This window comes from Gigantopelta aegis, chromosome 3, assembly GCF_016097555.1.
Source record: "Gigantopelta aegis isolate Gae_Host chromosome 3, Gae_host_genome, whole genome shotgun sequence".
NCBI lineage: Eukaryota > Metazoa > Mollusca > Gastropoda > Neomphalida > Peltospiridae > Gigantopelta > Gigantopelta aegis.
Genome location: NC_054701.1, coordinates 71,370,283 through 71,397,445, shown reverse-complemented (window position 1 = coordinate 71,397,445; position 27,163 = coordinate 71,370,283). Strand labels below are relative to the sequence as shown.

At 36.0% G+C, this 27,163-nt stretch overlaps 2 protein-coding genes across 7 annotated transcripts in view; one reads left to right on the top strand and one right to left on the bottom strand.

Moving 5' to 3' along the window:
• Positions 1-224: 224 nt before the first annotated feature.
• On the bottom strand, positions 225-24,933 carry LOC121369017 (protein phosphatase 1E-like). 2 transcript variants are annotated; one of them, XM_041493815.1, is made up of 7 exons: positions 24,700-24,933; positions 10,994-11,184; positions 10,043-10,305; positions 3,910-4,098; positions 3,530-3,673; positions 2,671-2,764; positions 225-1,797 (listed from the first exon to the last, which is right to left on the bottom strand). In XM_041493815.1, exons 1-7 carry the CDS (start codon positions 24,885-24,887, stop codon positions 815-817), a joined length of 2,052 nt encoding a protein of 683 aa, XP_041349749.1. In that variant the 5' UTR covers positions 24,888-24,933; the 3' UTR covers positions 225-814. The 2 variants fall into 2 exon arrangements, with proteins under 2 accessions (XP_041349749.1, XP_041349751.1); XM_041493817.1 differs by having other exon boundaries at positions 10,106-10,305.
• The window catches only part of LOC121369018 (DNA repair protein RAD51 homolog 3-like), a 16,142-nt gene continuing 13,889 nt past the window's right edge, over positions 24,911-27,163 (top strand). Inside the window, exon 1 of one of the 5 annotated variants that reach the window (XM_041493821.1) lies at positions 24,911-25,011. The gene's annotated coding sequence lies outside the window, so the exon portion shown is untranslated. The other 4 variants (XM_041493818.1, XM_041493819.1, XM_041493822.1 and 1 more) reach the window with 4 other exon arrangements.

Genomic DNA, 27,163 nt, shown 5'->3' with positions numbered 1-27,163 from the left:
CTAGATTATGGTAGCCCCACTCCCATGGCTAGTGAAGTTCAATGTTGGGCTAGTAAATAACTACTATTGCTATGCCCGATGGCTAGTGAATTATTTTGGTCAAATGTTGCAGTTAAGTCTTTTTGTAAATATGAATATCCTGCCCCCACCCCAACCCCCTACTGTCAGTGACATATTTGATTATCACTAAAATTGTATTAACTTAAAAGTAAAGTCGGGCTAGCGAATTTTTAATTGTGGCTAGTAAATCTTTAAAATCACTGATCCCATGACTAGTGGATTTTATAAAAATTCTACAAGCCCTAGTTCCCTCATTACTTTCCATCAGTGTATGTCGAAGGTTACAGAAGACACATCGATGTTGGTTTCATATGTGAATGCATTAATATATGTTAGCAAAAAATGCACCGGGTACAAATGTACAATCATTGTCTGTATACTTAGAATCTGGATTAATGTAATGAAAACAGCGTTGGATTACCAGTATTCACACTAAATGTGATTTCAAACAGATTCCTCCAAACCAGTTCAAAAATATATTTTTGTTTGAAAATAATTGATTCTTTGAATACAATTTAACTTGAAGCCTACATATAAGCCGTTACATTTCCACTCAAAATAATAGTACCACTATGTGAAAACATTTAACATATACTGAGGTCACTTTACATGGAATATGTTTTTTTTTTTTAAATACACTTATTCGTCCAAATCTACCCATTTTTTCTGGTATTGTAAATGCTTACCAAATAGTTGTCAATGGACATTTTATAATTCCACCGTAATTTACTTTCTCTTTTCAGAGTAACTAGATTCATTTTTTTATGCTATGAACTTTAACATTACTTCCACTGAGGTGTGGAAGACTACACACATCAGTCACAGAGGACACCGCAGATTTCTTCACATTCTCATTCAGAATGTTTGTCAGGACAGCTGCCGTATTTTCACTGATAGCACAAGAATGTCGGAACACCGCCGACGGGTGGCTATTTTTAGCTGCCAGATTGAGTCTGTGATTTAAAACAGTGTGGGTGGGATGTGAGAAGCTGCCGTGATCCAGGTCCTTTGGCAGGTTCAGTCTTCTGATCTTTGGCAATTTGACATTTTTCCGTCTACCACTTCTGTTTTTTCGAAATTTACTTGTCCATTTCTTCTTACCCGTGAATGACCCGTTATTGTTGTGATCGTATGAGGAAACCGCCAATCCCCACACCTGACTAGACAAACTCGATGATTTCTGTGATGCTGCCTTGTTTATGCTGGTTAACAATGTATTCCTTCTGTCGCCATGGCTACAGACATTCTCAGAGGTGGTTCTGAGACTTTCCTGAACACACGGCAAATCTTCTTTACTTTTTTTGCCATGAGTTGAAACGGAATCATTTCCTGTTCCATTATTCAGACCGGTACCGTCCGTGCTGTTACTAGAACCATCACCTGGCTTTTTACCATCACCGAAGTCGAACACCTTGTAATTATTTGTGCCATTTTCAGACAAAGATCTTACTAATGGGCTTCCCTGAGGTTCAGCAATATCGTCACGGAAAAAAACAACTATGACGGAAATGTTGTCGTTGGACCCACTGTCCTTGGACTGGTTGACGATCGCCCTGGCAACCCCTGTTTTGCTGCCGTGCTCTTTGACGTGGGTGTAGACGATGTCTGGGATGTCGATAGCCTGCAGGACGTCCCACACGCCGTCACACGCCAGAACCATGTAGTCCTCATCCCCATCCAGGTCAAAACTGACCACATCTGCATCACTGCACACAAACGGCTTCTGGGAAATATCACCTGGAAGAGCAATGAGAATTTGGAGAAAACTTGGAGTGTTTTCTCTTTTATAGATACATCACCTGTCCTCAAACTAGTGCATATTCCCCATAGGATACAGGGCTAGCTCTGGCATTCGCCAATAGCAAATTCTGAAAGCAGTTGGCGAATTTTATTTTAATTTGGCGAAATAATTTCATGTAATAATTGACATTTAAAATCCCCCAATTTAAAAAAAAAAGTTTAATAGACAATTTAGCGAAATATTTTGCTCACCCAGAGCTAGCCCTGGGATAGTAGTCTGGTTCGAACATCCCAACAGCCAATGGGATGACCTAATATTCTTCTGCTGTGCACCTCTTCCTGTTCTGGTCATGTGACTGTAACTTCCTTCTTTTTCCTTCTCTCTTACAGTTCGGACATCCTTGTTTTTCGTTCTGTCGTAATCTGAGCCAACTATCCTTTTAACTTGGTTTATTTGAAACTTTAATGTCTGTAATACTTTTCTAAATGTGATTACATTATTGGTGCACAGTAGAAGAATCTTAGACCATTCCATTGGCTGTTGGGATGTTCGGACCAGACTACTATCCTTAGGGGAATATGCACTAGTATGAGGACAGGTGATGTTGAAAAGAAAGGTTGTCATTCCAAAACAGCAACATAAAGATTTAATAGAGCTCTATCTAGCCGATTCAAAATGAAATAAATTCACATAGATGAATCTATTCTATATAACACATTAAATTATCAAAGGTTACTTTTGAAAAATCTGTTACACATTTTTTTTTTTAAATGTACTTTTGTTAGTTCTGCAGAAATCAAACTTTGACAATATTACTGAAGACAAGTAATAATAATGAGAATAATTCTAGAAAGGTGAACACAACAAACCAATAGCTCTGGAGACAGCAATGTTTCCATTAACTCTCCATGCTCCAAAGAATATCACATAACCACCCAACGCTTCGATCCTTGTTCTTTCATCCTGTAACAAAAACACATATTTTTCTCTGTTTTTTTGCAGCATATGGTTAAGAGATTACATGTCAATGGAATTAATAAACAACTCATTGTATACAAAACACACTGCCAAGCACTACAGAAAAGCAATAACACAACAATAATCTGAACAAAAAAACATAGTAGTGTCACTATTACTTATGTGTTATTTTCAATTTGTAAGTCATTGTGTGTGGGGTTTTTTTTTAAACAAGCCAGAAGTAAAAAGTAATAAATTATATGAATGATGCATTTTAATTCAAAAAATATTCTAAAATTAGTGGGATCCCCCACCCCTTCTCTGGCCATCACTAATTCTAGTAATGTTTCAAGCTTTGTATAAAAGCCAGTAGTATGTACTGTCCTGAAAGTAAACAATAAAAAAGGGACTGCTTCCTGCGATATAAAAAAAAGGAGAAAATATGTGACAGCAGTGTATTTCTTTTCTGATACTTTACACCTGCAGTAACCATTAACATATGTATGAGATAAAGTACACAATCTTTTTTTTCCCAAGAAAAAAAAGCCACACAATCCTTTCGTTCCCAAGAAAACACACACAATCCTTTCCTTTCCAAGAAAACACACACCATCCTTTTGTTCCCAAGAAAACACACACAATCCTTTCCTTTCCAAGAAAACACACACAATCCTTTCTTTCCCAAGAAAACACACACAATCCTTTCCTTTCCAAGAAAACACACACAATCCTTTTGTTCCCAAGACAAAATGGACTGTAAACCTGACCCACCTCTCTCTCTGGTTTATGAGGCTCCATTATGCTGATGACGTTTCCATTCTTGACGAGGATGGCCTGCGAGTCGCCCAGCCAAGACACATGCAGGGTGCTGCCTCTTATCAACACAGCAATACAGGTGGTACCGCTCCGCAGGTTCTGTAATGCAATCAACAATCAACACGGATGACAGTGAGTTACAAATAAAAAATCCTGCAACTTTAATATTGGTGGTCCGATACTAAGATTACACAATGGTCTAAAAAGGCAATCCACAAACATAATTGAAAAAGGTGCTACAATACTATTAAACAAATATTCATTTCTTTAAAAAAAATATTTCTTTTCAAGCAAACCAAAAACTATATATATTTTTCAATGTCTAAAACACAAACCCCTTTCCTGGCTCTGTCCGTAAATCGTTCGTCTGTCACGGCATAGGCTCGCCTGGTGGCTCTAGAGGCATCATCAGTGAAGTTTGGGTCCCGTATCATGTTAGTATGAAGATGACATGATGAATAAACTGCGGCATTCACGCCACCGTGACCATCAAACACTGCATAGAAAGACTGAGCGGGCTCTTCCTAGAAAGAAAAACATCAAATAATAATTATAATTACCAGCATTTCATGGACTGGAACATCAAAGACTTTGTTTTCTTTTTTTTGTGGAAGGAGAAGTCAATGTGGCAGTAGCAGGTCTGTCTGACTCTGTCTGTCTCTCTGTCTCTGTCTCTCTCTGTCTGTCTCTCTGTCTGTCTCGCACTCTCTCTCTCTCTCTCACTAAATATCGGAATAACTATACAGTGACACCTGGCAGCCATACAGGTATATGTACGTTAAAATGTGCTGAGGTGTCTTTAAAGAAAAATTTAATATTGCTTTCCTTTCTGTTAGGTACATTGTAGCTAAATACAGGAAGGCTGAATTAAATCTTTTTGACTGCTACATACTTTTATCTATCTATCTATCTATCTATTTTATCTATCTATTTAACAAGATTTTTCTATAACAATTAACAAATTGTACATTTGATTAAATAATGATAACAAATTTAAATACTGACACTTTTGTTATTTAGTAGACGCATCCATTGTTTGAGCCTTTAACACTAAATGCTACCTAGTGACTGGTCTGAGCATTAGTTCTGTGATATCAGACCCAGTCACCCAGTAACAGCAGGTCAAAGACTATGGTCAGTATAACATTTGGCATTACATGTTTTTTTTTTTTACAACAAATTTGATTTCAGACTGTATAAAGGCACAGTAGCCACATAAACACCAACTTATATTGCCCAGACATCTTGTGGTTTTTTCTCTGGACAAACTGGGATTTATGATTTATCATATTGCTAGTTTGTTTATTTTGTTTTGATTTCTATCTTTTACCTCAGGCAGCAGTTGTAAATACAGGATCAAACTTAAAAGACTGCAGTATATCGTCTATAAACAGTCTTTTCATAACAAATTTACCATGATTGCTGTTGCATGAAACGTCGGTCTCGAATTTATTTTTCTTTTTTTAGTGGTTTCATTGTTGTTCTATAAACTCCTACAGGTCAAGTAATCGTATTCCGGCAGTCACATCACATCCATTTATGTGTGTGTGTGTGTGTGTGTGTGTGTGTGTGTGTGTGTGGAGGGAGAGAGAGAGAGAGAGAGAGAGAGAGAGAGAGAGAGAGAGAGAGAGAGAGAGAGAGAGAGAGAGAGAGAGAGAGAGAGAGAGAGAGAGAGAGAGAGAGACACAATTCCTTTAGTAAAGATGGCCATCTCTATAAAGTACAAATATTGGGTGGGTGGGTGGGGGGGGGGGGGGTATGAAATTCTGGTAATGTTCATTTTCTATCTTTAAATCCATATATTGATATAGGGACTTTGGATTGGTACATGTATCTTTCCAACAAAGAACTGTTATTTTCCATAATAATACTCCTTTAAAGTGACATACCCTAGTTTTTAAAAACGCACGTTCATCTAAGAAGTAGTGGTTAATGCGACACGCTCTAGTTATTTTTGACGGTATTTCCCTCTTTATACATCAGACTTTAGCTTCTCTTTGTTATAACCATATCCAAATGTGTGTTACATGCTTGTAGATTAACTAAACTTAGTGTCCATTTTTACGATGAAACTAGGATCTGTGTCTTTAAGACAGGTTTCACTGCAGGTTAGTGGTCAACACAAACAGGCATGTGATACCCATTGAAGCATAAAAGCTGAAACAATCTTTTAAAAGTTAAAACTCTTCTGGTATACATGTATCATACTCAAATAAAGGCTATTTTTCAGCACTTCATTTACTAATGCAGACTATTTTATGTAAAAAAAAAAAAAGGAGCGTAAATCACATCTTCCACAGTCTTTGTTTAATAATTATAATACATGTAATAATAATAATGTGGGAACTGATAATTCCCATTTGTAATTTTCCAAAAAACTTTTTAAAAAAAGAGACCCGACCCCCCCCCCCCCCCCCTCCCCCAACCGGCAAAATTGTTTTTAATAATATTAGCTTCCTAATCTGCTTTGCTATCAATTTAGGTCATATTTTATTCAAACAGTATTGTTTCCAGGTCACAATACACTGACAGGCTGCCCTATTGAAATAGGAGTGCAATAAATACACAATGGCACAGTGAACATGACACTGACCTAACACCAACTGATACCATAACAATTATGTCAATACCAAGACAACTGTCAGCAAATTCAGTTGTATGTCAGGAATTACAATGAGGGTCAATGTCTCTATGGGAAAACCATACATCAATAAAACATTATTTATTACTTACAATTATTACTATTACATTTACATGACTGCACAGATATGATTTTGCATAATCTGAATATGGGTTAATAAGATACCTAGCAGTTCGGTGACCACATTCAAAACCCAAGACTTGTAAAATGTTAAACCGTCTTAACAGATTATCACATAAAATGCAGCATGCAGTACAATGCTGCACTGTATTAAGTTACTGAAAGACTACAACATTAAATAACAGAGGATACTTTAACTGGTATTAATTAAGCTATTACATACAAGTTTATGTATCTGACTTAACAGCTTGGCTGCTACATGATATATTTTAATACAGAAAACAATGACTGATATTGGGGTGGGATTATAACATATGATCACATAAAATACAGCACATAGTATTATGTTGCACTGTAAGTTACCAAAGGACTACAACATTCAATAACAGAGCACACTTTATTTTTACAGTGGCGTAGGAAGGTGCCAAAAAGTGGGAGGCACACTTTTATACTATTATAAAGCAACTATAAAGCAAAATATCTGAAAAGTGTGGAGGGGGCACGTGGCCCCTTGTACCCCCCCCCTCCAGTTTCCTAGGTCAGTGCATTAACCAGTATTAATTAAGCTACCACATCTACATGTATCTGCCGTAAACTTAAAATGGCCACCAGTGTTTCTGCCAGAAATAAATTTTTGGGTATGGTGCTATGGAATTGAATGCAACCACAGTCAACAAGGGGTATGGGGCCCTCCCCTAGAAAGAAAATGGGTTAAGTTTAGAGTTAGGGTTGAAAAAAATCATACAAATATTGATAAGAGTAATTAATTTCATCAAAAAGTTAACTTAAAAAAATAATAATCTGCAAACAATTTGGGTATGGCGCCATTCCCATTTTACCCTCTGGCAGAAACCCTGGACCTACTACATTATATATTTTAGTACAGAAAAGAATGGCTGACATTCGGATGGGTTTAATTCACTTGGTAGACCGCTTGCCTGAGGAACATGGGTCATAGGTTCAAACCCCCATGGTGGGCCCTTTCTTTAAATGTTTTTTTTCCCAACCAGTTACCCATGACAGGTATTTCAAAGGATGTAGTACCGTTATGTGCCGTTCTGTCTGTGAAAAAAGTTATGGAAAAATGTAGTGAGTTTCCTCTAAGACTAGAATGACCAAATGTTTGATATGCAATAGCCGATGATGAACTAATCTATGAGCTCTAGAGGTGTTGTCAAACAAAACAAAATAAACATTAGCTGACTGATATTAGACTTCAGTGTCTTAAAATACCATTTTGAAATATCTGTATAAAAATGGGTTTAACTCTATTGAATGCATATTTGTCAAAAGGAATCATTAACAAACAAAAATGTTTCCTAAGGTCTCACATTATCAAATTACACAGTGACTTCAGTAACATATTCAAAAACATTACTAAAACATTTAACACTTCACTTGGTATAACTTACATGTAATAATAAATTAGTGGTATTGTGCAGTAGCATATTGTAATTGTAATCTGCATGACAGATTAACTAAGAAAGTCCATACAGACGTGAATGTGTAAAGACCAAAATGGCTTTGCCCCTGTCAAATAAGGCTATAAAGAGAGTTGAGGTTACAGCTGTAATGCAATACATGACACATACCGCATACATAATATATGTTGTGTACATGTCTAACACACTATGTTTATAACAAAAAGGATTTACTGTAACCCAATCAACCTATCACTGTTTTAAAAGTGAGTTAATTCATACTTGTTTGTCATATTTCCAAACGGGGGAGGGGGGAATATATTAAAACATTTAACAGCAAACAATGTTGAAAGTTTTTTTTTAAATGTCACATTGTATGTGATATAGCAAACATGATGCCTCAGCATCTTTGAAAAATTCAAAAACATTCTCCACTTTGTGAGAAAAAAGATTAAACTGAGAAGGAAGGAAGGAAATGTTTTATTTAATGATGCACTCGACATATTTTATTTTACAGTTATATGGTGTCAGACACGGAAACCCACTCTTGCCATTTCATGGGCTACTTTTTTCGATTAGCAGCAAGGGATCTTTTATATGCACCATCCCACAGACAGGCTAGTACATACCACGGCCTTTGATATACCAGTCATGTTGCACTGGCTGGAACAAGAAATAGCCCAATGGGCCCACCGATGGGGATCAATCCCAGACCGACTGCGCATCAAGTGGGCGCTTTACCACTGGGCTATGTCCAGCGTGATTAATCTTGTATTCAAACATGGTAATTGTGACATTTGATCTGAAACGTTAGTCCAAGAGAAGACAGCCAATACTATCACATGTCACGTAAGCTACTCTTTCCTAATACACATAAAAGCTAGAATTATTTATATGCCCTTCCCTACAGACACAACTGGACATATCATAACTTTTGATCAATTTATCGTGTGAAGTACTGGCCGAGAATATTAGTAAAAACCCAATAGCTAGTGACATACAAAAACAACAACAACCCCACAGTAGTATAAAACAGACTATCCTGACTGCTGCAAGTTTAAAAGATTTCTCGCTAACAGAAAGTTTAATTCTTAAGTAGTTTGTTTTATTCAAAGACACCAACAGAGCACATTCATTTATTAATCATTGTCCTTTGGATTTCCAACACTTTGTAATTCTGACACATAGTATTCAAAGGAAACCTGCTACATGTTTTCCATTAGCAGCAAGGGTTCTTTAATATGCACATTCAATAAGTACACATCACAGTCTTTGATATATCAGTCATGGGGACTGGCTGGAATGGGATTTAGGTACATGTACATTTTTTATAAAGAATATCAACGTCCATATATTCCTGCTTATGGTTGTTTTAATATTTGTATTAATAACTTACACTGGATTTTAGAAAGAAAGAAAGAAAGAAATGTTTTATTTAACGACACACTCAACACATTTTATTTACGGTTATATGGCGTCAGACATATGGTTAAGGACCACACAGATTTTGAGAGGACACCTGCTGTCGCCACTACATGGGCTACTCTTCCGATTAGCAGCAAGGGATCTTTTATTTGCGCTTCCCACAGGCAAGATAGCACAAACCATGGCCTTTGTTGAACCAGTTATGGATCACTGGTCGGTACAAGTGATTTACACCTACCCATTGAGCCTTGCGGAGCACTCACTCATAGTTTGGAGTCGGTATCTGGATTAAAAATCCCATGCCTCGACTGGGATCCGAACCCAGTACCTACCAGCCTGTAGACCGATGGCCTGCCACGACGCCACCGAGGCCGGTCCTGGATTTTAGATCCCAGTAATTTTGTATGTATGAAAATATATATATTAGGAGTAAAATGCTGTTTGAGGAAGGAAGGAAATGTTATATTTAACGACTCACTCAATACATTGTATTTACGGTTATATGGCATCAGACATATGGTTAAGAACCACACAGATATTGAGAGAAAAACCCCTGTCGCCACTTCATGGGCTACTCTTTTCGATTAGCAGCAAGAGATCTCTTATGTGCACCATCTCATAAACAGGATAGCACATACCATGACCATTGATGTACCAGTCATGGTGCTCTGGCTGGAGCGAGAAATATGCTGTTTGAGATACATTGTACTCCAAACATTAGCACAACCAAAAGCACACTGGGTAAAATTTAAAAAAACAAAAATATAATAATATGTAATTTTAATCATTAAAAGAACTCTATTAACTGGACATGATACAACAGCAGCAGTCAGTCTAGACAGTCTCTTCCAAAGAACTCACCTTGAGGTTGTAAAGTGAGTTGAGATCGGGAATGACAATGTGTACATCTTCCAAAGAACTCACCTTGAGGTTGTAAAGTGAGTTGAGATCAGGAATGACAATGTGTATATCTTCCATCTTCCGCCGCGTGTTCTTGATGGCGTGAGTGCTCGTCTCGAACACTCGCGGAGACACGTGGAGATGTGGCAATGCCTGCTGCCATTGTTTACAAATATCATGCACTGCCATCAGGACTTCCTTCAGAAGGAGACCGGTATCAAGTTCTGTACATAGCAAAAGAAAACATCTAATAAAACATCAAGTTCTGTACACAGCAATAAAAAACATCTTTTAAAACATCAAGTTCTATGCACAGCAAAGAAAAACATCTTTTAAAACATCAAGTTCTGTAATCAGCATCAGTAAAATATCAAGTTCTATACACAATAAAGGAAAACATATTTTAAAACATCAAGTTCTGAACGCAGCAATGGAAAATATATTTTAAAACATCAAGTTCTGAATGCAGCAATGGAAAACATATTTAAAAACATCAAGTTATGAATGCAGCAATGGAAAACATATTTTAAAACATCAAGTTCTGAATGCAGCAATGGAAAACATCTTTTAAAACATCAAGTTCTATGCACAGCAAAGAAAGACATCTTTTAAAACATCAAATTCTGTAATCAGCAATGGACAACATTGTTTAAAATATCAAGTTCTATACACATTAAAGAAAAACATATTTTTAAACATAAAGTTCTGTGCACAGCAAAGGAAAACATATTTTAAAACATCACGTTCTGTACACAGCAAAGGAAAACATCTTTTAAAACATAAAGTTCTATGCACAGCAAAATCACGTTTTTTATACACTTACGAGGTATTTGCATATTGGGTTAACTTATATGATTGGAAAATTATTTGTGGGAAAGTAAATATAGAAAAGTTACAGTATCAAACACTTACGAGGTATCTGCGGTTTGGGTTTTTCTGAATTGGACATTTGTTGAGCGTCATTGTTTTTTGCATCTCTATCCTCGTCTTCAGTGTCATCAGTGTCGTCATCCTCGGGTATTGAGAACTTGGACAAGTCTGTCTTTGATACGTGCACGTACACAGATCGAGCCACATGGGGAGCAAGAAGCTGGGGGCAATCACTGGGGAAAAACAACAACAAAGGCATGAGTAAAACAAATAGCAATAAACAGTACAGCATGTCTCTCATATATTTTAATTATTATGTTACACAATTGCAATTTTTTGTTTTTAACAAGAACATTTTCCTCCTGATTTATTGGTGTACATGTTGGAACATGTATAAGAGTCACAAATTGCACAAAATTGCATGGTCCTGATAGTGTAACTTGTAAAATTTGTGATCCCTCCCCTCTCCCCCCCCAAAAAAAGAAGATTTTTATTTTATTTTATTATTATTAATAATAATAATAAAAAATAATAAAATAATAAAAGAAAAAGAAATAAAAGAAAATTACTTCATGTGACAATGAATATAATACTTTTAATAGGTTAAAATATACACTAATAATTTTCATCCTGATTAAGATCAATCTTCGTTAATAATGTTGTTTTGTTCAATTAATTTGTATTGTAGTAACATCATCCAGGCAGATAAAGTAAATATTTGTGTAATTATTTTTAAATTTACAATTCTGAAATATAACAGAAATATATGTACAAGAAAACATTTCTCACAACATGAGAGATTTTGCTACTATATATATATATTATTCTTATTAATGAATGTAAAGTGCTATGATGCAGTAACATAAAAACATTACTAAAGGATAAAATTTAGTCATCAGCTGAACACAAATCCTTCTTCCTTTTTTTTGGATTTAAATTACCTGTGGTATTTTATTTAAAATATTTTTTTTATTTCTGCCATGACAAAATGTTACTCTGGGTGATGTTTTATTTCATGCATGTAATAACAAGTATTTTGCAAATAATGCTAAGGTAATACATGTCTCCTACCGGGCCCAAGCAATTTTCATTTCATTTCAACTTATTTTCGTGTTTATATCCAATTAAGGTTCCAGCACGCTGTCCTGGGCACACACCTCAACTATCTGGGCTGTCTGTCCAGGACAGTGGGTTAGTGATTAGTGAGAGAGAAGAGGGTGTAGTGGTCTTACACCTACCCATTGAGTCGTTAGAACTCGCTCTGTGTGGGAGCCGGTACCAGGCTGCAAACCAAGGAACTACCAGCCTTATATTTGATGGCTTAACCACGAAATCACCAAGGCCGGTCCAACCAATTTTTGTATCTTCTAACTTCAAGGGACATAACTCTTTACAAAATGGGTAAACTGACATGAAAGTCAAGCTTCATCTATAACAGATCATGATATTGATAAAGCTATACACAAAATTTCAGCTCAATATCTTGTGGCATTGCAAAAATAAAATAAAATTCTTATCTAAGTTCAAGGGGTCAAAACTGTCAAAATGGGTAAATCACCATGAAAGTCAAACTTGATCTGTAACAATACATTATAAAGCTATACACAAAATGTGAGTTCAATATCTTGAGGCACTGTGAAAAAAAGTCTAAAAAACTCTATATGACAGACAGACAGACAGATAGACAGACAAATAGAGATGACCGGTAGGGGACTAATAAATATCTAAACTACAGTTACATGTAATAAAGTGAATTGTTTGACCCATTTATTAAAAATGTATTCTTTTAGTTTTTATTATCCCAAAATACAAACTTTAGGAGCAAACCCCCCCCCCCCCCCCCCCCCCCAAATCAATTAAAGTGAGTCAAGATAATTTTTGAAGAGTTAAAAAAAAATTTAAGGAGTGTCCAAGGCCATCGAGTTTAATGGGGAATTTTAGTTAAACAAGGAAAAGCCTATTGTCATATTGACAAAGATCAACTTCTGTAAAACAGTAAGTGGTTTATTTACAGAGTAAATCCCTACATTTTTGCACAGAGATAATGCAATCAATGACACACATGTACATACATGTATGTACCTATACTTAACATGTCGAATTAGTGTATTTATATACAGTACATTGCAGTTTATAATTAAACAGTACATTTTACTTTATAGTACTCAAACTGAATTGTCAATTTGGGGTGGGATCTAGCTCAGTTGGTAGAGCACTTGCCTGAGGTGCATTTATCGTGGGCTCGAACTACATTAATGGACCCATTCTCTGATTGGGGTTTTCCCCATCCTAACCATTGCACCACAACTGGTATATCAAAGGTCGTGGTATGTGTTGTCCTTTCTATAGGAAAGTGCATAGAAAAGATCCCTTGCTGCTAAGTGTTTGGCATTCAATAGCTGATGATTAATAAACCAATATGGTGGTTTTGTTAAACAAAACAAACAAACGTTTTTCTTTCAAAACGAATCATGCCTGGTTCTTTAAATATTTTTTTTAGAAACAAAAAAATGCACATGCTAAATGCATCTTAAATTTACTGACACAAAAATGAAAACAAAGGCAAACCATATACTGTGATGGATTTTAGTAGTGCTTTTTTGTAACATGTCAACAAATATATTTTATCACTGAAGTTTATAACTTGTACACATGTAAATTATAATGTTTACTTAACAATCCTGGATAATCACATGGTTACTCAGTACAGTGTCAGTACATCAAGTTTTGGGTCTGTTCCAACATATTACCGGTATGTGGAAAAAAAAGATACATGTATACCATACATTTGTAACTAAAGGTGCAATGGATCACAAAATAGATCCACCTTCATTTGATAGCCCCAATGGGATTTCCCCAATTCCAACCAGTTCTCAAAGACTGATATAAAATGATTTACCATCTTATATGCGGGAAAGAGCATCCATGTATGATGTATCCTTATAATTTAACATCCCTTGTAGCCAGTATATATTATTATTTAGCAGGGTTCATTTCCTTATAAATTCCCAAATGTAAAATTTTGTGAAATTGTGGGAATTCTGCCAAATTGATTCTCACAGAAGCTGATGGAAAATTAGGCATTATTAGTGCAGTCTACTAGGTGGCTGTTAGGACAAAACTTGGAAAGAAATTAATACCCTTACATCCAGAACTTTTCAGTTACAAAAAAATGTACATGACTTTTAAATTTTCTCTGAGATAAAATTAAGTTTCCTGGAAGATAAAATTAAGTTGTCAGAGTTGTGGAAGTATTGCTGCTCTGGTAGTTATCTCAGCTGGCCATGTGTTTATTTCATGTTTTAAAGCTGCAGGCGGTCTGCACATCTTCAGTGCTTTCGATCTGAGAAGATTACACACACAGGCAGGTCAGCCAAGGTGCTGCAGGAAGTAGGTAATTGAAACACTGGGCTTTATGCTTGGCTGAAACTCTAGATTAGTGGGTCTTTGTTTACATTCAACTTTTGATACAGTTAAACCTGCTTAAGAGGTCACCTCTAAAACCCTGCCGTCTGCCTTCAACAACCGACCTCAGTGGTGTCATGGTTAAGCCATCGGATGTAAAGTAGGTACAGGGTTCGCAGCCCGGTAACTGGCTTCCACCCAGAGAGAGTTTTAACGACTCGATGGGTAGGTGTAAAACCACTACACCCTCTTATCTCTCTCACTAACCACTAACAACTAACCCACTGTCCTGGACAGACAGCCCTGATAGCTGAGGTGTGTGTGCCCAGGACAGCGTGCTTGAACTTTCATTGGATATAAGCACAAAAATATGTTGAATGAAAGATAAAAAGATAAAAAGATAAAAACTTTATTGCATATAGACATTCCACATACAGAACTGGATGCGAAACATATACACAAACACATATGAAATAAAATGCCTTCAACAGCCATGTTTACAAGTAGTTAGTGTCTCATTTAGTATACAACCTGACCTGTCTTAAGAAGTCACTTACAGTTATAACAGTCAACTTTTAGTTACTCTTTCGGAGGTTGTGTGCACTGTAAAAACTGTATGCACCAAGCACTGACTGACTGTTTACAAGGGTTCACTCTACAATGTTCCGTGTAAACACTGCAGTATTCCATGTAAATGTTTACACAAAAATTAAGGGATGAATAATATTCTCATCTCATAAAAGAACAATTTTAAATATGTTGGTAAGCCTAAAAGTTTGTTTTCACCACTAGAGCACATTAATCACTGGCTACTGGATATCAAACATTTGGCAATTTTGACATATAGTCTTAGAGAGGAAACCCGCTACATTTTTTGCATTAGTAATAGTATCAAGGGATCTTTTATATGCACCATCCCACGGCCTTTAATATAACAGTTGTGGTGCACTGGCTGGAATGAGATATAGCCCAATGGGAGCATCAACTGGGATCGATACCAAAATGACTGTGCATCAAGCAAGTGCTTTTCCACTGGGCTTACGTCCCGCCCCATGTAGCTGACATAGTTTTATAAACTGATGTGAGAATCATATAGATTCATATACTAACTGTAACTAGTACATGTACCTGTATGAAAACATACATGTTTATAGGTCTACATATTTATATGCATGTGGAATTGCTGAAACCACCAGTGTAGAACATTTATCTTTTATTGGTCCAATTTAGGTTTTTGGACGAAGTCCAAGTAACTTTATTAATGAGCCTACGTCAGATGAAGGTTCAGGCATGTCCATCCCATGTCCAGTCTCTAGCAAGGCCAGTGGCTGGGCGTTGGACAGAATGGTTGTTGTACAGAAACAGATGATCATAATGGTATTTCACATGGAAATATATATATATATACACACATGTACAGTAGAATCTCAATGGCTCGTTGGGCGTTCGGGCTCAATAATAAAGTTACTTGGACTTTGTCCAAAAACCTAAATTGGACCAATAAAAGATAAATGTGTATATATATACATGTGTGTGTGTTTGTGTATATTTATATGCAAAATTAAGCTGTCGGTTGCAGGAGTCAGGCAGATGAAACCTTGATGACACTCGGCAATAAATGCCGAAATTAAAGCACTAAAACAAGAAGCCTGCTGGGATGTGTAGTCTAGGATGATGTTAGACAAGTTTTATTGGCTCTTAACACCAACAATCAATATGCTGAAGAAAGCCATTCACATTAAAGCCAAATACACACTGATGTAATAAAGTTGGATTTAATGAAGATGGAGGTGATCACCAAGTACAATAACACGTGTACGTATGTATTATGTGCCATACAGATGTCAACAGCAGGCAGTTTGCCCAGTGTTTATGATTTAAGTGTTAATATGTAACAGCATATTACAGTACCTGTACAAGGTATGCATACAAGTGTATTACATATGTGTGCATATGGTGTATGCTCAGTGCCTAAGTCATTGCATGTCCAAAACATTTTCCTACCTTTTGTAATTTTAAAGGGACAGACCATAGTTTTTAAACACTATGGCATTTTTTTTTTTACTATTAAAGCCGCTTACGATCACTGAAAGAAAACATTACCTATATTTTATTGTTTAGATTATCAATTTCCATACAATCAAAGTGTTTCTGGTCATCCTGGTATTTCTAATACCACAAAATGCATTTTTTATATTTTTTATAAATGCACAAGAAGTAACTGTTATGGAGTCGAGTTTTAGTCTATTTTTAAGGGTGTTTCACCCTTTCAATGCCACAGACTCATGTTTCACTCTGTTGTAACGTTATCTATATTTATTACAGGTGTGTAGATTAACTAAACTTATTGTCCATTTTCACAGACTGAAACTAAGGTCTGTGCCTTTAATCAGTTTGTCTAACAATTTATTGTTAAGATACTGTGTACTTCTTCCTTGTAACACTATTACATGTATGTCATCTAATACATGTCCTCAATAACAATGTAAATTTCTTGGCACATTTTGCATGTGAACATAACAGGATGCATACAACCAAAGCGAAATATCTGTCATCACCTACATGTGTATCTTGTATTCTTTGTAATACTTGATACAGATGAGAAGTGTTTGAACATGTGGGCTACACCTGGAACAAGTACAGGTACAATGTACATCATGTGTCCAGGCTTTGGCTACAGGTACATGTGTAGCTTTAAGCTGCCATGTGCCAACTTTCAAAATACAAACTAAAGTTCAGTTTAAAATATATATTTCATAATATTTTCATAAAAACATAATACTATCAGAAATACAATAATTAACTTATAAGCAATGATATCATTAGTAAACAGCAGCTGTCTTTTCAATAAAATTTAAAATTGTCAGTGGACATAGAATTACAAAGAATAAATGCTTCCTGACCAAATGTCTAATTTTGCACGTTGACAACCCTGTTATAAAATTATGCATTTGTAAAATTGTTCCTGAATGGTTAATATTAGTTTATCAATGTATAATGTTAATATTTAATATTTTTCATTTCATTTTATTTCATCTCATTTTCGTGCTCATATCCAGTTAAGGTTCAAGCATACTGTCCTGGGCACACACCTCAACTATCTGGGCTGTCTGTCCAGGCCAGCGGGTTAGTTGTTAGTTGTTAGTGAGAAAGAAGAGGGTGTAGTGGTCTTACACCTACCCACTGAGCCATTAAAACTTGCTCTGGCTGAGAACCCAGTACCTACCAGCCGTGTGTCCGATGGCTTAACCACGACATCACCGAGACCAATATTTAATATTTAATCATCAATATTTAATATTTTCACATCACTATTTGGCTGTCTTCAGTATCAACCTGATTCTGTCACATGACAACAGCCAGCTATAAATGTAAAATTCATTCTCACCTGTTATTTCTAAGTGTATAATGCACAGTAGACCTATAGCATAAATATCATTGAGCCATTAAAATTCACCTTGAATAGGACCCAGTAATAGGCTTGACCACTAGACCATGCATCATTTCATTTCAAATTATTTTCGTGCTTATATCCAAGTAAGGTTCAAGCACGATGTCCTTGGCACACACCTCAGCTATCTGTCCAGGACAGTGGGTTAGTTGTTAGTGGTTAATGAGAGATAATAGGGTGTAGTGGCTTTACACCTATCCACTGAGCACTTAAAAACTCGCTCTGGGTTGGAGCTGGTACCGGGCTCTGAACTCTGTACCTACCAGCCTGACCATACATTGAGGCTGTTCATCAGATGTTTTGATAAGACGTACATACATGTACAGGTTATTAACATGACTAAGTCATTAAGTCTCAATTATAATATGAATTACTGAGGTAAATTAATTAATCAACTACATGTAACATGAAGTATAAGCCTACAAATTTGACCAGCCTGCCATTAATAATAGATGATTACATTACCATATTATCCACATAACATATATTTGCCAAAGGAACACCTGTGTGTACTAAAATTACTTCCTTGATGTTCTAACAATTTATATCATGATATTGCTTAATCATGGTTATTAGGTTGGATTTAACTGTATGTGTACAGTCTCTTGTTAGAGAAGAAACCACCTGGCATTACAGAGGCTACGCCTTTCAATCAACATCAAGAAATCTTCAAATACATGCACTTTCTCTAGCAGGTTGGCAGTATGGATCTATGATATAGCGGTCAGAAAATAGAAAATAACCCATGAAAGTGATGGATCAACTGAGGAATCAATGCTATGAGAACAGGGCTCACCTTGTACACTGCCATTTTGCTAATTTTTATACAAAGTGACTACAGCATTTTGTCAAATGCAGGCATCGAAATAAGTCGTTCACGTTACTGGGAGGTTACCACATGTACGAAAAGTCAAGAACGGTGTTTCGTTCTCGACCAAAAATTTCAATGAACGGTAGTTTTGTTTCCGAACGTAAACCAAGGCAATGTATTCCGGACTTCCGCGTTTCATTTTCTAGTAAGGAATTGCATCAATGTTCGCGCGCACTTGTACAATTGCAAGCAATTATAGTCATTCCGCATTTAAGCAGCGTACACAAGATAAATTTACTTCCACATTTTGTTTTCTCGTACGAAACTGCACCGACATTCGTGCACACTTGTGCAATTGCAAGCAATTTCGGCAATGCACATTTAAGGTTGGACTATACCAATTAAAATCCCATAGGCAACCACGTTAATGTTTGTGTTTAAAAACACTATATGCAATATATCAACCAAACTATGACCTATAAATATCAGTATTACAACCCCTACCTCAAGGTATTAACTGCAGAAAATGGTACCTTTCATGGCTCATTTTCGGTATAACCAGATGTTTTTACAACACCCCTAGTTTCGCACAAAATTGGAGTACTTTTTTTTTTACAGGTACCCCATACATGTTCCAAGCACACGGCTACTTGACACGGTGGTACTACATCAAATTTTTCAACCAACACACTCACATGTATAACCAATCACAGGACCTGTGGTGTTAACTTCTTTGTCAAAAGTTTGGTGCACCTCGAACTTTGACACAGCCAGAAATTAATTGGTTTAGTGTTACCTTAAGCAGCGCCCACTAGATAAATTTACTTCCATATTTCATTTCTCGTACAGATGTTCACGCGCACCAATACAATTTCAAAACATTCATAAATGCATGTATACTAAAATAATCATCTGGCACACATATATGGGCGTTAAAAAGTAGTAGTAACAGGAATTCAATTCTAACTATCATAGAGTTGTGGTAACCTATAGGTTACCAGGCTATATTTTGTGGTAACCTGTAAATGGGTTACTAGACACAATTCTTATTTCGATGCCTGCAAATGGCTAATCAATTATTCCTCAAATTAACTGCATTTTATTAATTTTCAAGAAAATACTCCACATGTCTGAAAATTAGCTAAACCAAAATTGGTTCTGGAGAAGAAGACCATGCACCTCAGGCAATACTTATTTCAGCAGCTGATAAAACAATGAGCTGAGGTTTTATTAAACATATCTTTTCTTTCTGAAGATAAAGTGTCACTCATTTAAAAAGAACGTATGGTATCTGGTGAGTATGGCAAAGACGTTTGTTTTGTTTAATGATACCATTGGAGCACATTGCTTAATTAATCATCGGCTATTGGATGTCAAACATTTGGTCATTCTGACTCGTAGTCATCAGAGGAAACCTGCTACATTTTTCCTAATGCATCAAGGGATCTTTTATATGCACTTTCCCACAGACAGGAAAGCACATACTACAGCCTTTGTCCAGTTGTGATGCACTGGTTGGAACGAGAAAAATCCCAATCAGCTGAATGGATCCACCGAGGTGATTCGATCCTGCGACACAAGCACCTCAAGCGAGCACTTAACCAACTGAGCTAAAGTATGGCAAAGATGCCATGTCTAGTGTATTTTAACATCTGTGTTTGTATCTGTTATGTATTATCTGTATATCAATATAATTGAATGTGTTCATATCTTTGGACATTGGCCTATTTTCTTCTACAAACATCAACAATAATTCCACTAATTCCACATTGCTTAATATATAGTGAAACTCTGCTATTGCGACAATCGGCAAGACTTGATAAAATTGGTCTTAATAGTGGGGTGGTCCTAATACTGAAATGACCAACATTCAAAATGGTATTGGTATTTCATGGGTGATTTACCTTGGTATCGGCACAGTATTCGATATTGATACAATACTGATATCAAGCAGTATTTTCAGTATGCATACTCGGCTTTAAATGCATGTCTGAGTTAAGTCTCACCCACTAATTTCATCTAAATAAAATAAAATTTCATACACAAGGCCCATCATCTCTTTCTCTTTTCAGCTATTTTGCATTTGTCGGATTATATTGTTAGTGCTTTATTAAATGGCGGATAAAATTCTTCAATTCCAAAATTTCTGTAATTTGAAATTTGCTTGGTATTGTAAATCGGTATTGACATGATACTGATACTGAAAGGTATATACACGGTATACAGCTCAGCTCTAGTAAATATTGATTGTGAATTTTGTGTCACCCTATTCTTGCCAGTTTTCAACAATGTCTTAAACTGATAACATTAATAGGTGATGACGGTGTATTGGCATTTACATTGAACTGCAAGTTAGAATAATCAAGTGTCATGCCTGCTTCAGTTATTTGTCAGCTTGGGCCCGTTCTTTATCTTAATTATTACACAACAGAGATGGTCAACTGCCTGGACAAATGATACCCTCCCAATGATTTAGGACGTCTAATGTAATAAAAACATGTGACTTCTGGCTTGTGTGACTGATTGCAGCAAATCGTTGCATTTGTCATGAATTTTTTTGAAAAATTAAGTACTAGGATGCTTTCATAAAACATGTTACTCTGAGTACAGTGTAAAGACCATCCCACACTAGTGCAGTGCATCAGCAGTACATCAACACTGAAGTGTCAATAATGCCCACATATATGCAGCGTGTCAAGCAGAAATAAGAGAGAGAAAAGCTGAAAGGAGGAAAAGAAAAACTAATTTGATTTGAAAACATGGCTCCCAGGAAGATAATTTCGAGTAAATTGGTTTTAATGTATTTCACTATTTGTATAGGAGGAGATTACTTGATAAAAAACGCAACAGGAAGTTTTGGGTACACGACATTGTTGGCCAGGCATTGGCTGTCATTTCTATGTCTTTGTAACTAACCGATAGGATGTCGTATATGCATGGGTGTTTCTGTACCTCTATGATCAACCTTTCTTTGTTAATAGTTTGTTTTGGCATTGTTTTTCAGTAAAAGAAAAAGATATCCGTCAATGGTGTCAACACAAGTTTTTTGGGTGGAAGACCTAAAATATTACAACATTATGACATCATAAACTGGGAGTTTCTCTGTGCGTCAGAGTAGCAAGCAGCAAAAATCACTTTTGGAACGACTGAAAAAAAAAAAACGACGCTGGCGCAATGCGCTAGTGATATGGTAATTCATTGAAAGTGATTTTTTGATGCCAATGCTAGTGTTTTCCCCAGCTTGTTTTAACATGGTGCAGCACCATGCCTCAATAGCCTAGAACCATCTTGCCATAATCAGTGACATGCTGTCCTGAGATTAAACAAGCCTGTTTCAGTAATTAATTCTAAAACTGCCTTTATAAAACACCTAAAAAGGTATTATTAATTAATAAAATATGCCTTTTATATCTTTTACCATTCATTTATTAAAGCAGGCACATAAATTACATTAATGTGCATTTCAATTAATTTTGTGTATTTTTTTAATGAAATACAAGTGCCCCGAAAATGGTGAAAATGCCCCAAAAGTGTTTGGTCTACCATGCCTTGCCTAATTTCTAGGGAAATCACTGAATGCGCTGCACTAGTTGGGACGGCCTTAACTGTTACTTTTGAACATTAGTGTGTGCAAGTTATACAATAAAAGGACTGTATGCCTTACATTCCAGAAATTAACCATGACTTGCTAATTTGTAGACCAGTTGTTTGCTAGTTCGAAAGTATGTGGGTCTGAATTTACTGGTCGTAATCCGTAACAGTGGGGTGGTCTTAATACCAGAGTAGTTTTACTATAAAATAATAAGAAAATATTCTGGTCTTTAAAATATTGGTATTTAAATACAGCGCATGTTCTACGACGTTCGGTGCCAGATCTGAGGTTCAAGTCAGCACAGACGTGGTGTATCTTGTCACATTTGATTCAAAGCATTACATTACTGCATGGTGCTATACTTGCCAGACCCACACCTAGTGTGTTTTGGACCTTAGGTACAAAACAGGTACTAGTAAACAAAAATATGTGGAACGAACTTGTGCTATACTTTCTTGTGGGCGTCAGGTTTTTTCATGTAGCATTGGTACTGGTTAACAGCATGTAAGTTTAATCTCATGACTGGACTCGATAATAATCATACTAAAGCTCTGTGGCATCAGATTTGGAAATTTCATTTATTTTAGACACATATCATAAGGGGAGGGCTGAAAGCAACTTGAGCTATAGTCCGTCCCACATGGAATGTCTTTTTTCATACTATGAAGTGTACCGCAAGTTATTTATTTCTGAGCCGATTGATTTGTAAATTGCGTACAAAAATAGTAGTTTTTTGTTATTTCCAAAACAATTTTACTTTTCTTCTTACGTCAAACCAAACTGAAATTATTTACAATTTTTTTATATATATAGAATGATGGGATGGACTACAGTGCTGTCCGGTGTATCGGCACACCTAAGCATTCAAGGACCATTTTCTATGTGAACACTGTGAAATACTTAATAAAATGTGACTCTCACCAAGGAAGCAGTGCATAATCTGAAATACACTACAAATTGTTTTATGTCTGTAGTAAATAAACATTTTAAAATGGTGCATAACTATAGGCACCTCCTTGTATCCAAAACGATTTGCATGTCCGGTGATTTGGCGCAGTAGATGTGGATCGTTGACCCCACTATTTATAGACCACCCATGACCTCACTTTTGGCCCATAAACACTACACTATTACCCCAAAATTAGTTCAGAACTTTTTTGTTTTGTCTTGTTAAAAATATTACTATGAAAATGATCAGTTTCGGAATCGTTTGCTCGAGTGGCACAGTACTACAGATGTATACATGTTCATTGTCATGCATGGCTAAGATGCCTACATGGATTTTATTTTTCTCGGGTGGATTGTGCACATACGTGGATCTTATTTTGCTTTTATTTTTTATAGCAATGTGACATTTGTGAACTGGAATGACTGTCTATTAAGGTGTGAAAATTTTGTTTTGTTTACATTTGTCTTTGTTTTCCTTTTCAGTTTAAATAAAAATAACCAAACAAAAATAATTATATTTATACTGTTTACTATAATTTAAAAAATGCGGGAAAGGTGTTTTGAGACCGGTTTTAACATTCTTAATATCAATAAGGCTGACCTACTTAGCGTTTATATACACAAAAACAGGTGAATGATTTATTTTGAAATTATGATATAATTATTGATAATTATAAAACAAAAAAAATTGTGCACACCCTTAACAATAAATATGTTGATACTTTATTAACCATTGAAAAAGAAATTGAACTTTAATTCGTTAAAAACACCGATAACACAACAACTTCCTAAGCATACTTGAACAAAATACCAAGTGCGCCGAATCACCGGACGCGCTGATACACTGGACATGGTTGTATAGCTAACTTATAGTTACCTAAAAATAAAAATAATATTGTCCCCTGAAAACAAGAGCAGTTTAACTTTATATGCTTATATGATTAGCCCTAAGTTTAACAATTATATTTATCTATTGTTTAGAATTAAGCAATTCCTATTAAATTTTAAATGTTTAATTTAAAATAGTTTAGCAAGCACTTATTTAGTTATTAATAAATTGACATAACTATAGTCCTTCCCAGCTGTGAATGTTATTTTTGATGGAAAAATATCCGCCCGGTCCCCCGTCCCCCAACCCTAACCCCAACCCCAACCCTAACCCTAATCCTAACCCTAACCCCTAACCCTAACTAAAAATAATAAAGGAGGGGACCGGGCGGATATTATACCTTTTTGATACTATGGTATGCATTATGATTACAATCTATGTATTTCTGAACCTTTGCTTTTTAAATGACACACGAAAACAGTGGGGTTTTGTTATTTCCAAATCACTTCAACTTTTATGTCAAATGAAACTGAAATTATTTACAAAAACAATTCAGAGGCTGGGAAGGACTATAGAAGGGGTTTATCTTGAAAAATGTGCATTAAGTAGGTCTAAATCAAAACGTAAACAAAGAAAAAACCCTTGATGTTGTGAATAAGGGTATGTCATAGGCTTATAGTATTGTAAACAAAATAAATTATTGTGATCTTACTGGCAAGACAAATACTGCAACACCCAGTTCAGACATTCTCCTTCCACTTCACACGGCAAAATGCTTGGCGAATACAGCTTTAATGGCAGATTATCTTCATCGCACGCTGGGGTATCAACTTCTGAACAAAACCTGTCTAAAAACTTCTTAAACAGCAGACGATGCGTACTCGATTTGGGATCTGCCATCCCTACACAATCTCGTTTTACTCAGCCATTCGGCAACTGACTTGCATCGGAAACAATCACCCTGACATTACGTTGCCGCTAGGCGTCGCTTCGTTGCTGTTTGTTCCGTGGTTCGTTATAAATGGTACAGGGTAGCCAGAGCATTCATTGCCAAAATTGTATACCTTCTTGAGTTTGTTTATGGATGCAAAACCACAGCAAACCAAAACAAAAGGCTATGCCCAATATTATCATAAATATTTTGTAAATCTACTACTATTTATGAAATAATGAAGTAAATTAGTCCAAAACAGACCCCACGCTATCTTAAAAAAGCTCACTAAACTAAAATAAAATGGCTCGCAACTTTAACTTTCATTTTACTGTGGAGGCGCCATGTTCAAGTGGAAAAAGGACCAAAGCTGTATTTACTGCTTTCTTTTTTTAAGTATTGAGCTATCCAGGAACAACATTTTTATAATCTCATATTTTTAAAGACTTTATTATCAACATAACAAAATAAATGTGAAATGAGAAATCACTGTTACAAGATTAACGATAAACGAAAAAGCAACACTGACTGTGACTGAGGCCTTCTTTAGGTGTCAGAATTTTGTAATACATTTATTTAATTTATTAACTTAAATTGAAATGTTTTGGTAACATTATTTTACATTTGTTGATATATGTGCATATTTGTGTTGCTTTAATAAAGAAAATTTTGTTTTTAATTTTTTTTTTTTAACTACGCAAGCTCATCTCACCCAAGCCCCAGGTCTTTGACTCGAGAATTAAACATTTGTGTTAACCTATTTATGGGTTACCTAAATTTATTTTTTGCACAAACCTTTATGTCCATAGGTGTAAATGATGTCTTAAATTTAAAGTGAAAGTTTGTTTTTGCCGACACAGGCCTACATGTATAGAACACATTGATTTATTAATCATTGGCTATAGGATGTCAAATATTTGGTGATTTTGAAATATAGAAAGGAAATGTTTTATTTAACAATGCACTCAACACCTTTTTTTTCATATTTACGGTTATATGGCATCGGACATATGATTAAGGACCACACAGATATTGAGAGAGGAAACCCGCTGTCGCCACTTCATGGGCTACTCTTCGATTAGCACCATCTCACAGACAGGATAGTACATACCACTACCTTTGTTACACCAGTTATGAAGCACTGGCTGGAACGAGAAATAGCCCAGTGGGCCCACCGACGGGAATTGATCCTAGATTGATCGCGCATGAGGCAAGCGCTGTACCACTGAGGTACGTCCTGCCTCCATTTTGAAATATAGTCTTAGAGAGGAAACCCAATAGTAGCAAGAGATCTTTTATATGCACCATCTCACAGACAGATAGCATACACCACAGCCTTTGATATACCAGTCGTGCACTGCCTTGAATGAGGAATAGCCCATTGGGACCATTGATAACAATCACTGATCCTAGACCAATCACACATTGGGCTTTACCACTGGCTACATCCCATCCTCAATCCTACATTTAATGCCACCACCTCGGTGGATCCATTCAACTGACTGGAATTTTTCTCCTTCCAACCAGTGCACCACAACTGATAAAAGGTTGTGGTATGTGCTTTCCTGTCTTTGGGAAAGTGCATATAAAAGATCCCTTGCTGCATTAGGAAAAATATAGCGGGTTTCCTCTGATGACTACGTGTCAGAATTGCCAAATGTTTGACATCAGTGTGCTCTATTTGTGTCATTAAACAAAACAAACTTTACATTTAATGCCTGAACAAAAAATATGTGACGTAAAAGTAGATTTGCCTGAGCGACACGCAAATGAAATGATTGTTCAGAGGCATGTCTATGATCATGATTAGAGGCCTGTCACCCTAGAACAGGTTCGTGTGCAGGAATTTTAGCAGGGGGGTTGTCTAGACTTGACGGGGTGTGTGTTAGTGATGTTTCAGTGATTTATTATAATCAACAGTTGATCAATTTGGCTTTACCGATGTGATGATCGATTATAAAAATTTGTAATCAATTGTGGAAAAATATTAATTATAATTGTATCTCCTATTTAGAAGATGGTATTGATGTAAATATTGTTGGGGTTAGTGTTTGCTTTCATGTGTAGATAAAAAAGAATGAAATATATTAAATAGTTATTTAAAGGTAAAAATAGACATTTGGATGGTCTAGATCCCAGTGAACCTCATAATAGATGCATGGTCCTTATTTTTCAAATCCTTATATTCATATATATTGATTTGTAATCAACAGTTGATCGGTAGCTGTTAACTGATTATATTCAA